Source organism: Orbicella faveolata, unplaced genomic scaffold, assembly GCF_042242905.1.
Source record: "Orbicella faveolata isolate gen_17 unplaced genomic scaffold, um_ofav_v1 contig_48, whole genome shotgun sequence".
Classification (NCBI taxonomy): Eukaryota; Metazoa; Cnidaria; class Anthozoa; order Scleractinia; family Merulinidae; genus Orbicella; species Orbicella faveolata.
In genome coordinates this window covers 10,088,863-10,106,424 of record NW_028301578.1, presented here as the reverse complement: position 1 = coordinate 10,106,424, position 17,562 = coordinate 10,088,863, and the positions used below count along the sequence as shown (strand labels likewise).

Here is a 17,562-nt window from a genome sequence, read left to right as displayed (position 1 = left end):
ACTGTTGCGATCCTACTTTATCGGTTCTTGTCATGTTGGTGTCTCGAAACGTTTTTCACGTAGTATCAGCCTTGCAGTCTATTGTTTGTCTTCACACATTTTTATGGCTGATCAGATCTCTTGTAGATCCTACTTTGGGAGCGTTTATCGTATGCGGTCCCTTGTAGTTTCTGGTTTCTCGTGAAGACACCGGCTTGGTTAGTTAGTGAGTTAGTTATTTTTAGGCGCGTTGAGTTGAGAAATGCGCCCTAGAAAAATGTAATTATTATTAGTAGTATTATTGTAAGTATTATTATTACTGTTATTGTAATCATCATTATCATCATCATCATCATTCTGATAAATTTCTGTCTTGTTAGAGGTCACCAACTTAACCATCATGTTCCCTTATAATTTCTAGGGTACTGGTTATCAACTACTTTATATCTTTGATTGGTTCAACCATTTTTGTCCGTTAAAAAGTTGAATCTTTTTTGTCGTTTACAGATATTTCTCCGCCTTCGTTTAATGGCACCTGTCCCAACAACATGGTGTTCTATGCTACTGAATGCTCGTCCAGGGCCTTACTCCTATGGAATGAACCAGTGGCGACTGACAACTCTGATCACGTGTCTGTCAGCTACCCTGACATTCGTCCTCCAGTCAACCTTAGTATTGGTCTGTACAACATACTGTATTCCGCGATAGACAGCAGTGGAAACGGAGCTAACTGCACTTTTATTGTGCAAGTAACAAGTAAGTCAATCTTTCTGTCTTCAAGAAACTATGGTAAATAAATATAATACCAAGAAATACTATAATTAAGCTTGATTAATGGTTCGGCTTCTCTCTAAAGACAGAACTGAACTTCTGTTATTCACAGGAAAGTCCTGTACTGTTCTTCAAGCACCAATACACGGGGCCATAACTTCTCTTTCGTGTGGATTTTTATTTGGTTCCCTGGCTTCCTTCTCTTGTGATAAAGGATACCGAATGGCTGGGTCTCGACAGCGCTCGTGTAGAGCAGACGGAACATGGTCAGGTGACACAAGCCTTTGTAACAGTAAGTGACTACTACTCACTTCTTTTTGATCTGCATATATATATTTTGACGCAAAACTGAAATTTCGTGTAGCACTGTTAAATCATTGTAGGAGAGCATTATATTGCAATTGATTGCTCGCGACATTCAGTAACCTGTTTCTTCCATGCATAATACCTAATTGTATCTTTTTGGAGCGCTTCGGCTAAACAGGCTCGATTAGTGTCTCGATAGCCTAAAGCATGGTCTGAACCATCATCTGAAATACCGCCGAAGCGTACCAAAAAGATACGATTATGTATGAGAATCTGGTTGACGTATGTAAAGATAAATGACTCGCTCGAACAATTACTGGATGTTGTTTTCCGTTATATCCAGAATAATCAAGTGTAAGTGTTATCGGCTGAGGCTGATAACATCTATAGTGACCTTGGTAAGTCTGGATATCACGAGAAATCGAACTTGGTAATTGTGTTTATACCTATTGAACGAACATAGCTTTCATCCATCTCTTAGAAAAATCAATTTAATTTGAAGGCTGACTGGCCAATTCATACTTTGTTAAAACTCTTCTGTTCACCTGTTCGTGATAATTATCCCCTTTATTCATTCTACTTAAACTTTCACGGCTTTTTCAGTGGATTTTTTGGAAACTGAGACCCTACGGTTTAATAAGCGTAGGTGGATATGAATGCAAGTGTAATTAAAGATTTACACTACGGCTGATACTTGAAAATTCTATCAAGCGTGCAGAAGCCTTTAAGGGAGTGCAATTTGAGAGAATTTACAAATATCAGGAGTAGTGTAAATCCTTAATTATTGGAACCTTCCTACGATTACTCATTTAATATATGACAGACAAAATTAAAAAAGGCCGCGCGTTAATTTGCAATGCAGTGCAAATTAAAAATAAACGACAAATTGGCCCGCTCTCAGCCAATCACAATGAAGTAGTTTTCTCTCTTGAGGAATACACTTAGCGGTTAAATGCTCTTATTTTTAAACAAATAAGATATCCTCGACCGTGCTTGCTCCGTTATCAAGCAGGGAAGTGAAAGAAAGCGAAAGACGAACCGCTAGCTATCGAACTCCAACTCATTAAGCTTTATGGAGGAACAAAGCAATTTTTTCTTATTCCAAAGCTTTGTGCAAGAGCCCCAGTTATCTTTCAAAATGGTTCGTAATTCGAGTTTCCTTCCTTCCAGTTGTTAGGTGTCCAACAATTACAGCGCCAACACATGGAGAGGTATTTCCGTATCCATGCACGTCGATCTCAGGTGTAAATTATGGAACAGATTGCTTCTTCATGTGCAATGTCTCTGTTGGTTACCGACTGGAAGGTGCAAAAAACGTATCCTGCAATGAAAGTGGGTTTTGGAGTGCAGATACTACCAAGATAATATGTAGAGGTATCTAATGTAGATGTACTTTTGTACGTGGTTTATTTACCTGATAAACCAGGGAAAGTAACGTATCTTAATCATTTTCGTCATTTAACTGTTTCATGTTTCTCCGAGGTAGCAGGTGCACGAGACCATCACGCTCTCTAACCAACCTGCTTGTTTTTTGTTTGCTTGTTTGTTTTTTGTTTCTTTTTTCCTGGTGATTCTTCAGCTCCACCATTCCCCAGTCTTTCTCTTCTCCTCGACCTTTCTACGCGAAAATTCCTTTCTGAAAATCCCCGACCTTTTCTGCCTTCAGCCTCACTCTTGACCATCCACTTTTAATTCTGATATTCATGCAACCTAGTGTCCTCATAGTCCCTCGTTTTTCTTATCTTCCATGTTTTGCAGACGACGCAGGGCTAGCTCTCAAGCACACTGAGATAAATAGGCCCTTCAACTACAAAAAGATAGAGATCCATTACTATCATCGGCCGTACTCATTATGCTTGTTACATACTGCCCCTCGTCCTCACCAGATTTACCACATAAATCCCTAAATTTCATACTGTATAGACATTATTATCTGCTTGAAACGTATTTTATTTCTAACTGTGCAATGATAATCAGTACTGTTCTTCGGTATCCATTTAATAAGACTCGTCGTTAAACGGCTATCTGAGTTGTCATTCAGTACAGCTTACCTTCTTGCTGACCTTTTGTCCTTTTGCAAACCCCCTATCATGCTAAACGTTGTTCTTCTTGGTCCATTCACATCCACTGACGTAATCAATATACTCCTTATCTACTTTGCTCCTCGCAGCACATTACAAGTTCGGTGCTTAACGAACACAATCCATTTCGTTTGCACATTGGGGAACGCTATAGCATTATCAGGCGTCTTACCAGTTATCTTATCGGCCGCAAAACCTCTCGTTAGCTTTAGTTCACCCCGCGTGATGAACTCACTGCCATTACTGGTTGGATTTGGAGCCTACTGCTTTTCTCCAGAGCATATCTGACTCCCCTTGAATCAAGCTTCTACGGGAGTAAGTGATATCGGCTCCCAACAAAACCCCCAATCATACAGAACAAGCTCATCTAATAGATTTACACATAACTAATTCACTTCTGGAATCATCCTCTCCGCCAAAAGAGATGAGTTCCCAATAATCTTTCCACACTACCTCTTAACAGATGTTCAACCTCCCAGCATTCAATGCCCACGTGATGTGGAGATTCCCACAGAACCTGGACAACCATTTGCAAGCGCGACGTGGCAGGTACCAAACCCCACCGACAACTCTAACGAGCCTGTAAGCCTCAGTGGTTTGCTTCCGCCGCAAAAGTTGGATGTTGGCAATAAGCACATCGCATACATAGCGACGGATTCAGCTGGGCTTATTGCAAGCTGTACATTCTCTATTTCTGTCAGAGGTAGGATATGCTTTATCTTAAAGCCATTAAATTCCAAAACTTGCTTATCTTTTGGAGCTGTTTCTCTACCCATTTCAGCTCTAATAGCCGGAATCCATAGGATTGGATTAGAGTTTCGATTTCCAACTTTCCGTCCAAGCTCTAGAAAAAAAAAAAAATGGCGGAGAAAAGTTATGCAGCCTCCGCTTTGACATGTCTCTTGATGTCAGCCATTTACAAGGCGTAAAGCGATTAAAAATTAATTGAATATATTTTATTTGTACGAGGTACTTTTAACATAATCTTAAGTGTTATACGGAAAAAAAAAAAAAAAAAAAAAAAAAAAAAACTGTCCTCGCTACTCGTTACGGAAACCGTCCATAACATCAACAATTACTTGTCTGTTTAATTCGCTTGATGATTATTCTCCTTTTCTTCCTTAATTTTTCAAGAAAATTAAAGATGGCTCTGAGCATCTCTACGGAATGACTTTGTAAATTTTAGTGCGTCTCATATCATTTTGATATTATCGTTGCATATTTGAGAGTCTCTCTACATTATTGATTTTTAATAGTTCATCTTTTTATTTCGTAACTATTTATATGAAGGCTACCGGTTTCTCAGTTACTACTTTTATGTGGTACTCTCGATAAGTAACGTTAATCATCATCATCATCATCATCATCACCACCACCATCATCACCACCACCATCATCATCATCGTCATCATTGTCATCATTATCATTTAAATTATTATTATGTTCACAAACAGATCTTGAATCGCCTAACATTGCAAATTGTCCTGATGATATCCACAAGACTTCTTCAAAGAGACTGACCAAAATCTTTTTCCCTGGAGTCACTGTCACAGATAATGTTGGCCTCTACTCATTTACAACAAGCACACCAAATGGAAGCGACTTCACATGGGGAGAGCACAACGTAACTTATACTGCAACAGATATTGCAAGGAATGCTGCCAAGTGCCATTTCCAAGTCATTATAACCGGTAGATACATAAAAGTTACTGAACGTTATTTTGTTAAAGACAAAAAGACAAGAGACAAAAAGACAAAAAAAAACTACCTGGAAAATACCTGGAGAAAAGGCAACCAAATTTTAGTCAATCGAGTAACTAGTTTTTATTTATCTTTACCTCTGTAAAAGATTACACTTGTCCGGATTTACAAGCACCTTTGAATGGAGCCAAGGCATGTGAGACGTGGCTAAAGGGCATGTTTTGCACCGTGCACTGCAATGAAGGTTTCGGGTTCGTTGTTCAACCAGAAGCACTGTATGTGTGTAGTCCTAAGGGAATCTGGATAAATGCAGGGAAAGAAACGCCCAGTCTTCCCGACTGCTCAAGTAAGAGAAGATGCTATGTTTTAAACATCTTATTCTAAACAAAGCTAATATGATGTGCGATATTTTCCTCCCATTTTAGCAGTTTATCTTCGTTTAATCCGTACCAGTTTAAAGGTATAATTTCGTACCCTGCGTATCAAAATACTTTAATAAAAATATCATTATTTATATGTTTATTTTATGACAAGATAGTCCTGAGGTAAATCCGTATAGTAGTGTTCTGATTTGTTATTTATTGGTCTGGATTCAGCCATACGGGCTGTTTCCATGGAAAGGGTTATAAACGTTTTTTTGTTTTGTTTTGTTTGTTTGTTTGTTTGTTTGTTTTCGAAAGCCAGACAATTCAAGATTTTCCACTTGCTCTAGTGCGAAATAATAAACTACTTAACAAGCTTGCTTGAGCCGTTCAAGGAAATACTGGCCCTCGGTCATTTTAGTACGGACCGAGCACAGCGAGGTCCGTACTGCCATGACCACGGGCCAATACTCACCAGTAAGGCTATAGCTCTTGGTTAGTAAGAGGTAAATATTTTAATATTACAGAAACTCACATGCCCAAGGAAGCCGTGGTAAATGGAGATGTACATTATCTAGCTGACAAGTGCGGCGGGGAGAGCGTGAACGAAGTCATCGCCGGCAATTTTATAAACCTTTTCAGAAACTCGCCATTTGGTATGGCTGGAGGCTGCAACGGGAAATGCACGATCGACAACGTGGGGGTTGAATGCGGAAACCAAACTGAAGCACGTAGGAGAAGAGACGCACCTGATGGCAAGCAAGCTTCTAAAATTTCTCTTACCATGCATTTTTCTTTAAAAGTACCGTTACCAAGCAACGCCTCTTTATTTGACCTCAACCAGACCAGTCAACAAATATCAAATAACCTGCTCGAGGCATTGAACGAAACAGACCTGACATTGAACATCAACGGAGTCATTATAGTATATGATTCATCAAAGCCGCCAGTGTTTCGGCTTACCAGTCTTGTTTGTAGTGAAGGACAAGTCCAAAGAGGGCCAAGATGTGGTAAGAAGTTTTATTATTATTATTATTATTATTATTATTATTATTATTATTATTATTATTGCTTTTGTCAGATCACCTGACTCTACCAAGATCAGACAACTTTGAATGTAATAGGCAGCGTCTTGACAGCCGGGATTAGAATATACGGTGCACTTACCTTGCTCCCAGTGATCGGCCAGTTCCGCTTACCTTGGTTCTTTTAATTCGACGCACACGCATACAAATACAAACTATCAAACTAACAAAAAGCAACCCTTAGTGCACAAACAACTAAATCACATCTTCACGTACAATAAATAATATAGTATTTTTCAGTCGAGGGTTGCGAAACCAAAACCAATGTAATCACTTTAGCTTAATAACAATGCAAAGGACACAGAAAATCTAAATTAATCAATCAAAACATGAAGTTAATACACGTACTGAGCTGTCGAAGAGCGGAAAAACACGTGCGAACAAGTAATAATTGCTTTTGGTTTTTCTTCTGATTGGATGAAATGGTGCCGCTAGTTGTTGTTGTTGTTGTAGCATAGTAATGCAAAACCAATTACTGCAAAACCGCTCTATGTATTGTTATAATAAATTATTAGTGTTAGTATAATTAGAACTTAGATGCTGATACCACTTTGTTTTGCTTGTTTTATTTTTTGCATTAGTAAACTGTCCACTTGGATATTTCTTTAACACTTCTGGCTGCCAGGCATGCGCAGTGGATGAATACCAAGATCAAGAGGCCCAGACGTCATGTTTATCCTGTCCATCCGGGACAACAACCTTCGGACAGACAGCATCAAAGTCGCGCAAAAATTGTCAAGGTCATTTGAAAATGAAGCTTTAACTTGTTTTGCTCTGTTAAACAGCACATCTCTTGGTTGTAGGCAATTCTAAATGCAAGTAAAAAGTGATCGCACGATTTTAAGACATGAAATCAATTAATTATTGTGTCATATTGCTGCACGACAATAAGGAGTTAGCATGCCTGTCAAGTCTTGAGTTGGGCAATGAAGTATAAGTTTACTCGCCTTGGAAGAATTACATAATCTGTCGCGATTTACTTATATTTACTGATATTTTGGCATTTCCTTTCAGAAATTCCCAGCCCCTCCAGCACTGAGAAGCAAGGTTTCTCCAAGCCAATTCTATATACAATCATTGGCGGAATAGGAGCCGGCATATTTATTGGGTTGATTGGTATCACCATCTTTTGTGCGAAGAAACACTGTGTGTAAGTTATTTCATTACTAAAAAAATGTACCTCACGATAGCGCTAAGTTAAAAAAGAATTTTTGTGGAGAATTTCCTTCGATCAGTTAGTGTTGGTTCAAGATGGATCAGCTTCACTTTGAACAGAATGAACTGAGAACGTTCCTGCGCCCCAAATTAATAAATTGTCTAAACCTGTTTAATTCAATACACCTATGTTTCTACGGTAGCTTTGCATGAGGGAAGGGCTAATTTTCCAACTGCAGTGATGCTTATGATTCCAGTTTGTGGGTCACTCACAAACAATATTATAATATAGATAGGACCCTGCACGCGTTCTGATTGGTCAAAAACCCAGGTTTTATTTAAGCAATAGACCACTCTTTCTATGGGTTTACTGGCGCAATAAACCAGGTGGGATGTTGGGAGACCACGAGAAAAGCTTGTAAATCACGAGCCGTTAGGCGAGTGATTTACAAGCTTTCCGCAGTGTTAAACGATAACTTTCCAAAGTTTTGCGAATGGAATCAAGGTTAGTTATAGAAACGCTGCTTCCGAAATTTATTCAGAATTTATTTACTTATGCTGAAGGCTATGAAGTCCGTGTTTCTCTGTATTTTGCTAAATTAAAACTATGGCTTGAGCGCTAAGCTTATGGCCGGAAACCGAATTCATTTATCGTGTTATGCATGTACGCATTGAGTTTAAACTCAAAATGTCTGATAGAAAGAAATCTTTTTCCTGCTTTTGTGACAACCCAAATTGATCAGTCAAGCCCAGCTGACTTCGTCCTCCACAGGCCGGGGAAAGCACCGAAAAAAAGATTTACAACTTCCCTAATTTTAATCTCAAGCGTAACCGGAGTCGGCGTAATATTTTTTACGTGGAAAAAAAAGGTAAAGCTTTATGTGACGACCAAGTTCTGGTCCTTTTTTTCCCTTGCAAATTTCCATGTATATGGTGAATGAAAAGATATTCGTGTTATTGATATCTCAGCCAGTTAAAAGCAAAACTGTTTTTTACATTTGTTTTTTACATTCGCTAGAATTCCGAGCTGTCTAGTTCCCGCGTAGAGCTACCATAGATCGAGAACATAGGTTTAGCAACTCTATTGACCAATCAGGGCGTGTGTAGTATCTCAGTTATTTTATAACAGAGTATAAAACATAAAAAAAAAGCGTGTTTTATTGTTTTTCGCCACATTATCTCTATGTCATAAAGCAAATGAAGAAGCCGTGTTGAGGACACTCGAGAAATGTAGAAAGCACTCGCCTGCGGCTCGTGTTTTCTAGATTTCCCTCGTGTTCTCAAATGCTCGTCCTGTTTTGTCACAGTGTAATACACGGCTTCAGCTTCTTTATTTGTTAAATAAAAATCTTTAAAAATATAATAATAATAATAATAATAATAATAATAAATCTAAAGCTGAAATAATGACACATAGCATGACCACAGGTAGCCTCTTTAAATTTTTTTTCGTCTGATAACTTTACCATCCTTCATCTTCATCAATTTACATCTTTACTCTATATGCCCATTATCGTGATTAATTTTATAGCATTTTCTCCCGCATTTTTAACAATTACCCACGAGCGGGTTGGATATGAGCTGGCGGATAACCAACGAGGCGCCTAGTGCCGTGTTGGCTATAACCATCTCATATCCAACAAGCGCGAGTGGAATAATCTTTTAATTAAAAACTCCAATAAAATATGGCAAACTAGACTAGAATGACAATAAAAACGTTACCAAAAATTCATTTGTACGCTTACCATATTTCTGGAGCATGGTATAATGGTTCATAACCCATGATGGCTAAGCCAACGAAAGCTCTTGAATTTCATTATCCCATGATCCAGTTTTTTAAGAATTTGAATTATTTTATTTTTATAGTGCTGGCAAAACAATGTCACGAAAAGAAAGACGTACTTACCCGTACCCAGTGGATGACGATATGGGACGCAGCAACCCAACATATGTTGGTAGTGAAACTACTCAAACGAAGGATCCATTTCCTGTAGAAATGTGTGAATTATAGAAGCGCGGTCTTTGTTTCGACAATGTGAATTACCTTTCGCAAGATGATGCACAAGGCGCACCTAATAATGATTTCAGAAGACTTAATTTCAACCAGTCAGAGGTGTAGACTGCATAAAAGGCTGTTTTTCTACTCTTTGCCTCTAACATCTTGGCTGATATATATCAGGACAAGTACGTATACAATTATAGGCGATAACACCAGTTGCATATATGTGTGGAATTATGAAAACCGAGTCAATTTCAACATAACGATCCTGCCTCTTTTTCAAGAAACTATACAGTCCTTTTCAATCAATCAATCACAGGCAGTCTGTCACCACACACCCTACTTACCCACGTTGCTTGTGTGCGGTGCCTGGCTTCCGATCCCTGAGCCTACACAGCACGCCGGGTAGTTGTCCTGCAAAGAAAATGACCAGTTTTACTGACAACAATGCTCCTCTCTAGTCGTCCTCCCCCCGCCCTCTCCCCCCCTTTCCCCGCTAACTCTCGCTGGGCCTAGGCCATTGGCCCTTGGTATCAGTTGTTTGCCAGGAACCTGGGCTGTCTGCCCCAACCCTCCTTGACGGAACCCTACCTGGCTTTGCCCCAATTTTTACACGTTTTCTATAAATCCAAACATTAAAAAGCGGAGATTTTAACTACTTGTTTTAGCATTAAGGTTAATGTTAAAAAACTAATTGATCTGTTTACTTTTTTGTGAACTTTTATCGATGCTCCTACTAGCGGCATTACAGCAGCTTTTTGAATTGGCTGTTTACAGTAAGGCGAAATTAAATGTCCACATACTGGAATCTGCCATGTTTAACCTCCTATAACAACTGTGTTATTCTTATTGATCAGTTGCTTCAACAACAACAACAACAACAACAACTCTATTTAGGTGATACATTTACTCATTATCCTAACGTACGTGCATGTCTTGACTCAATCAAGACGATCAATTAAAAAAAAAAGCTAAGAATTCACACCACCTCTCAAAGAATGATAGCGTCATTAAACAGGACGGAGGATCGAGACAGTCACTCGAATTTTAGCTTAGTTTGATTGTTTGCTTCTTTGTTTGCTCGCTTGTGTTCTTTAAACCATCTCGATTGTTAGACCCATTTCATGAAACGCTTTCTCTAAACTGACAAGAACTCTTAACAGTGGGCACTCTTACTTAAGTTATTTGGCATTGTGTATCTTAAAACTCTTAATCCTTGATCTAGTTCAAAGGTATAAGCCAATAGAACTGAGTTCAATAGGAGTAGGGATTTAAAACTTATGTTCTCCTGTACGTTGTTACTTTGAATACCAATAAAGAAATTTTATAACGAACCTTGCAGGTATGTCAAAATTTTTCTTCCGCATAATATCCTATATTCTAAAACTATTTATCAGTGAGATCGCACGTTTGATAAGTAGGATGCCGGACACTCTTCAGGACGACCTTTCGTCCAAATACTCATTTAAGCGTGTTTATGGTCGAGGTCTATTAATAATGGTAATAGGACTGAGTGGAGTCCAATTCGGTGTGTAATCATACAAATGTGGAATTAACAAGATCGGACGACCGTGAAGCGGGAGTCCGATTTGTTAATCAGGAGTATGATTACAGACAGAATTGGGCGACTCGATGTCCTATTACCAATTAATCATAGCCATTACACTTTCCCACAAAAGTACAAGTTTCATTTGAAAAAGAGCATTTAATAGTCATTTTTTTTGTTTTATTATCATAATTAAAGTATGAAGAATACCATGCAAACTGGCTGTTAAGTTTCTTTCAAAACAGTGACCGGAGACTAAACCTCCACAATATTATAAAGTAAGTCTCTTGAATTGGTCATTATAGTGATTGTAATCAACGTTGTGATTGGTGGATTTAGTGGAGAGGACTTGAAATAATTGGCTCATGTAACCGTACCGCCAACTGTCCGATTACAACTTTGCAGATTAATCAGAGCAAAATACAACTGTTTATGCTTCAATCACATTAAAAAAAAAATGTAATTGTTATGATTAATATGTAAACAGAACAAGGCCAATATCCAGCCAACTTGAACAAACAGGCTTGGTCGAGAAAGTATATATGGCAAAATGTTTTCCTTGCGAGATACCGACGGTACAAGGGTCATGGGAAGAAGGACGAATTACTCGAGAAAAATATCTTTTATCCTCAAGGGAACGCCCCCTCTATCTCCTGGGGTGATACTTGATACAAACCAGACTTAAGAACGATTATGTGACCGTCATGGCTTGACACAAATACCATTATGCGTGAATGTAAAGTTAGGTGTTAAGGGAAATACCCAGTGGGAGAGATATCCTCATCTTGCTCGCTCGGGTGGCCAATGACATCGCAGGAGTTGGTTTATTTTGTCTGCTAAATAATTTTTGTCCTAATTTATGTATGTCCTAGCAGTGATATATATATCAAGTCCTCAATCCGTGGTCTAGTGGTTTATATCCAATCTGTGGTCTACAGTCCGTAATCTGTGTTTCATACTAACCGGGATGGGAAGAGGGGGCTGATGCTGTGGGTTGGTAAAATGTAGAAAGTCAAATATAGCTGCCCCTAGAAGACTCGAGCCGATTGAGACTGTTAGAAGTTGTAAGATACTCCTGTAGTTCAAAATAAAAGGGAAGAGAAAGCGAAATATTTTGTATTGTTATGTATCTTGAGTAAAGTTTAATCTAACGACCGCTCTTTTTGGTTTATTTGTAGTCCAGTCGGATTGGTTAACCAGTGGTCGATTGCTTTGAATTTTTATATTTTTTTCATCCATTTTCATATTTATTAGGACCCACAAACATTACAGAACATAAGATATATATTAAAAATAAACATCAAACTAAGTTAACCTTCCTTTGGTTCAGTGTTCTTTTCTCGCTTGGAATTGAAAATGCTTTCCAGAAATTTCCAGACGTCCGGGATCTACTGGTGGTATCCTAATAGGGTTAATTCTTTTCGCCTCGTTACTTTATACTAAGCTATATAACAAAACAATTCATTACTGGTCGAGATTCTTGGAAAAAAAAACAAAAACAAAAACAAAACAAACAAACAAACTTGAATCTATATTTTCGACTGTTGTGAGTCATAGATCAAGTATAATCCAAATTGGTAGAGCAAGTTATTTATTATTATTTCCATAAATGCTACAGTACAGTAAATGTGCTAATACGAAGTAATTACAGGTGGATGATTAATTAGTTCTCTTCTCTTATGGTCGTCAATAGAGTGTTTTCACAAGACGTCTCGGCAGCCATATTAGTGTCCCAAAACAATGAAACAGTGGCTATTTCCGTGTTCCAAACCAATCCTGCGGGGGATCGAGTTAAACTTTTTTTCCTTATCTAAACACTTTCTCTCGATTGTTCCAATATATTTGCGTTGGCTGCTGGCCAGGTGAATGGAAATGCTGTAAAGCTCTTCTAGGAAAATATTATTAAGGCAGTACATAGCGACTCGACCATATTTGGAGCTATTTATTACATATTGTATTAGCATAGTGTAAGCCGTTTTAATGTGGCAATATACTCAACATTTCAACTTCTACGTCATCTCTAATCGGGGTGTTTTTTGGGGGGGAGCGCGTTCAACTTTATCCCCATTTTGTCGCCATCGCCTTTCAATATGGCGACAAATTTCGAGATCGGGCTTCACTCCTTCCACGTTCGCTTATTTTTTGCTAAATTTCTCTCCCATTTGTTACGCCATCGTTAATTTTAAAGTTACTTACTTAAAGAAGTCTTAAAAAATAAACTTTCCTTCGCTTCATCTAAACGATTTAAGTGCATGAATAATCCAACTGTAAATCTATATCTAGCTCACTTTCCGACGGACACAAACGAACATATTTCGAACATTGTGACTTACCCTGATCTTTCACTCTCTTTTCTCAAGCAAATACGTAATTTCATGGCAAACAGCGTTTCTCAGTTTAGCTGAGTGCACTACTTAATGGTAATATTTAACGTCCGCGATTAAAGAAAGTGTGACAATAGGTATTGTTCTATAGCCTCGACACCAGGTCGAGTGATGTGTCAAAAGAGAAGCTTTCCTCAATAGCTATAATAAAAGTTATCAGTTGGCTTTAAAATGGCGTTCGACTGCTTTGATACGAACGACACGAAACATGGTGTCAGATAGTCAGTTTTAAACGACTCACATCTCCAGTTTAACCTATTCAAGTTACACACTTACATTTCGTGAAACTCCCGATATGCCTGATACACCATCAGTTGCGAGCGGAGGAGCTCCCCCACCAGCAGCTGTGGAGAGGATCGCTCAGCTTAAACCCCCTGGCAAGCTTGATTTCGACTCCGCAAGTCTTTCGAGTAGCTGGAAACGGTGGAAGGAAGAAGTAGAGCTTTACATGGATCTTGCCATGGCCGGAAAAGACGAAAAGACGAAAATAAAGCTGTTTCTTTACCTCATCGGAAGTAAAGGCAGAGAAATCTATGAAACTTTGAGCTTCACACGCGAACCAGATGACCGGAATTTGAGTCACGTTTTGGAAGGCTTTGAAGCACATTGCAATCCGAAAAAGAATGAAACCGTGGAGAGGTATAAATTCTTTCAGCGCTTTCAAGAACCAGGAGAGCCATTTGAAAGGTTTGTAACAGATTTAAAAGTCCTGGCGTCAACATGCAATTTTGGAACTCTAAAAGATTCATTAGTGCGTGATCGTATCATTTGTGGAATACGAGATAAACAACTTCGAGAAGATTTACTTAAAGAGCGCGATTTAAATTTAGAAAAGTGTCTTCAAACATGCCGTGCCGTTGCACTGTCCAAGGATCAAAGCAAAACGCTTGAGCCGGACCAGGGTGAGGTACATTTTGTGAAAGAAAACCAGAAACGTCCCCCAAAACTGGGTAGAAAATTGCCAAGTTTCAAAGATGACAAGGATCGCGTGCCAGCCGCTGATCGCGTGCCAGATGCTAATCATCGAAAGAAACCCAAATCGAAGGAATTCGTGACATGCAAGTTTTGTGGAAACAAACACGAAAAACGCCGCGACAAATGTCCAGCATTCGGAAAAAGATGTTCGAGTTGCAAAAAGATGAACCACTTCACAACCCAGTGTCGACTCAACACAAAAGTCAATGTTGTGGAAACAGACGAAGATGAAGATGATGAATACTGCTTGACTCTGGAGTCAGAGATTCAAAGCGAAGTGATTAATTCGTCCAGCGACCGGAAACACGCAAAGAAGTTATTTGCGACCCTTTACGTAGACAAATCAGCAATCAAGTTCCAACTTGACAGCGGCGCGACTTGCAACTTGGTGCCCGCCAATCTCCTACGCGACAAAAGCAAACTAAAGGCCACACGAAAGGTCTTGACGATGTACAACAAAACAACCGTGACACCGCTGGGACAGTGCACACTAGAAGTCCATAACCCAAAGAATCACAAGATGTATCAAGTTGATTTTGTCGTTGTGGATGGAAACAGATGCATGCCCATACTTGGAAGTCCTACAATTCAAGAGATGGACTTAATTAAGGTACAGCAACACAACATTCTATCCGTTGAAGCAAATCCTGTCACTATTGAATCCATATCCTATTGAAGGATTATCCTGATGTCTTCCAAGGTACTGGGAAGTTAGAAGGCCAGTACAACCTTGGAGTTAGAGAAGATGTTCAGCCAGTCGTACACCCTCCTCGACGAGTGCCGGTAGCACTTAAGGAGAAGCTGAAACAAGAATTAGAGAAACTTCAGCGCCTGGGTGTAATCAAGAAAGTGACTGAACCAACACCTTGGGTTTCAAGCCTAGTTACAGCTCGGAAGCCCAATGGACAACTCCGAGTATGCCTGGATCCTAAGGACCTGAATGAAGCATTAAAGAGAAGCCACTACCCAACGCCCACTATAGATGAAATACTGCCAGAGCTTGGAAGAGCAAAAGTGTTCTCAACCGTCGATGTTAAAAATGGGTTTTGGCATGTGGAGCTGACGGATGAAAGTTCAATGTTAACAACGTTTAACTCGCCCTTCGGAAGATTCCGATGGTGTCGTCTGCCATTCGGCGTAAGCCCAGCCCCAGAAGAATTCCAGCGGAGGCTCAACAACGCCTTGGAGAACCTGAAAGGTGTACTCCCGATACATGACGACATTTTGATCTATGGAGAGGGCACAACTGAAGAAGAAGCCTTGCAAGACCATGATAGAAACCTCCTACAGCTTATGCAGAGGTGCAAGGAAAAGAACATTAAGTTAAACAAAGAGAAAGTCAAGCTGAGGTCCAAAGAAGTACCGTTCATGGGTCACGTGATCACATCCGAAGGTCTCAAGGCAGACCCGGAAAAGATTAGAGCAGTTCAAGAGATGCCAACACCAACCGATGTAGCCGGCGTCCGAAGATTCATCGGCTTTACAAATTACCTTAGCAAATTTCTGCCACGTTTAAGCGATGTTTGCGCGCCACTCCGCCAGCTCACTGTACAAAATACGGAATGGTTTTGGGCTGACATACATGACAGAGCTGTCAGCCAGGTGAAATCTCTTGTTACTCAAGCCCCAGTTCTTCAGTATTTTGACTCCACCAAGGGTGTGACCCTCCAATGTGATGCTTCAGACAAGGGCCTGGGAGCAGTCATCATGCAGAATGATCAGCCTATTGCCTACGCCAGCCGTGCACTGACAGACGCAGAGACGCGCTATGCCCAAATTGAGAAGGAGTTGTTGGCAGTTGTCTACGGCTTGGAGAAGTTCCATACCTACACGTATGGCAGATGTGTAGCAGTACAGTCTGATCACAAGCCCTTAGAAATGATCTTCTACACAAAGCTCCTAAGCGACTTCAGCGTATGCTCATGCGAACACAATTGTATGACATCAAGTTGAATTACCGTCGAGGAAGCACCATGTATTTGGCTGATACCTTAAGCCGCGCGTTCCTTCCCTATGATGTAGTACAGAAGACTGCTGAAGAATTCGAGAGCGTCAACATGGTGGAACACATAAGAGTGAAACCTGCTACCCTACAAGAAATCAGAGCTCACACAGAGCAAGATGAAGTTCTCCAAGAGTTGATGAAGGTCATTAAGGCAGGTTGGCCTGAAACCAAGCATGAAGTCCCTCACCAGTTAACGCCCTTCTTTGGCATACGAGATGAGCTCAGTATGCAAGATGGAATTGTTCTCCGAGGTGAGCGAGTGGTAATTCCCAAGTCTCTTCAGCGCCAGATGGTGAACCGAGTTCATTATGCACACACTGGAACTGCCAGCAGTCTGTCTCGAGCCAGAGAGTGCATTTATTGGCCAGGGATGAGCACCGATGTGAAGCACTTCATTGAAAAGTGTGACGTCTGCCGTGCGTTTGACAAACAACAGTCTAAGGAAACGTTTATCCCTCATGAATCACCAGACCTTCCCTGGGAGAAAGTTGGAGTAGACCTGTTCAACTTCAATGGCCGAGATTACCTAATCACTGTTGATTACTACTCCTCGTTCTGGGAGATTGATGTACTGGAGAACACAAGATCTGGTACGGTGATTCGCAAGCTCAAGTCTCAATTTGCCAGGCACGGTATACCAGAAACGTGTATGTCGGACAATGGTTCACAGTTCAGTTCCGACGAGTTCCGAGAGTTCAGCCATCAGTGGAACTTCAAGCACAACACAAGTTCCCCCGAAATATCCTCAGAGCAATGGGAAAGTGGAGGCAGCAGTGAAGTCAGCGAAAACTATTTTGAAGAAGTCACGAAAGGCAAGAACCGACCCTTATCTCGCGCTCCTTGAGTATAGAAACACGCCAACGCAAGGCATGGATACCAGCCCCGTAATGCGACTCATGAGTAGACGAACGCGAACTCAATTGCCTACAATGCCTAAACTTCTGAAACCAACAGTGGACGAAAACGTCTATCAGAAGATCATGGCAAACAAAGATAAACAAGCCGCAAACTACAATAAAGGAGCCAAGGATTTACTAGAACTACAGAAAGGAGACATAGTCAGATTCATTCCTCCTGGAAGCACAACTAAAGAAGCTGTGAAAGCAAGAGTAGGCAAGCAAGTCGGGATACGGTCATATGAAGTCATCACAGAAGATGGAGCCCAATACCGCCGCAATCGGAAGCACTTGCGAAAGACAAAGGAGGATGACAT

The 17,562-nt window shown here is 40.1% G+C and overlaps 2 protein-coding genes across 4 annotated transcripts in view; both read left to right on the top strand.

The window, feature by feature from the left end:
• Window positions 1-10,773, top strand: part of LOC110039656 (uncharacterized) — a 29,299-nt gene extending 18,526 nt beyond the window's left edge. Inside the window, exons 19-29 of one of the 3 annotated variants that reach the window (XM_089280646.1) lie at window positions 487-735; window positions 863-934; window positions 965-1,042; window positions 2,227-2,430; window positions 3,601-3,840; window positions 4,592-4,828; window positions 4,987-5,184; window positions 5,728-6,210; window positions 6,867-7,025; window positions 7,300-7,435; window positions 9,307-10,773. In XM_089280646.1, the coding sequence (XP_089136772.1) occupies window positions 487-735; window positions 863-934; window positions 965-1,042; window positions 2,227-2,430; window positions 3,601-3,840; window positions 4,592-4,828; window positions 4,987-5,184; window positions 5,728-6,210; window positions 6,867-7,025; window positions 7,300-7,435; window positions 9,307-9,451 (2,201 nt within the window). In that variant the 3' untranslated portion in view covers window positions 9,452-10,773. Of the gene's footprint in view, window positions 1-486; window positions 736-862; window positions 1,043-2,226; window positions 2,431-3,600; window positions 3,841-4,591; window positions 4,829-4,986; window positions 5,185-5,727; window positions 6,211-6,866; window positions 7,026-7,299; window positions 7,436-9,306 lie in introns of all 3 variants that reach the window. The other 2 variants (XM_089280645.1, XM_089280647.1) reach the window with 2 other exon arrangements.
• A 2,891-nt stretch (window positions 10,774-13,664) lies between these two features.
• On the top strand, window positions 13,665-16,297 carry LOC149096474 (uncharacterized). Its single transcript, XM_089280905.1, has 2 exons — window positions 13,665-14,954; window positions 15,023-16,297. The coding sequence occupies exons 1-2, from the start codon at window positions 13,665-13,667 to the stop codon at window positions 16,295-16,297; spliced, it is 2,565 nt and encodes an 854-aa protein (XP_089137031.1).
• Window positions 16,298-17,562: the final 1,265 nt, after the last annotated feature.

What these genes read in the sequence shown, in the direction of transcription:
- LOC149096474 (XM_089280905.1), top strand. Translation starts at nt 13,665, where the DNA reads ATGCCTGATACACCATCAGTTGCGAGCGGAGGAGCTCCCCCACCAGCA. An exon ending in AAGAGATGGACTTAATTAAG is followed by an intron (nt 14,955 to 15,022) that starts GTACAGCAACAC and finishes ATCCTATTGAAG; the next exon opens with GATTATCCTGATGTCTTCCA.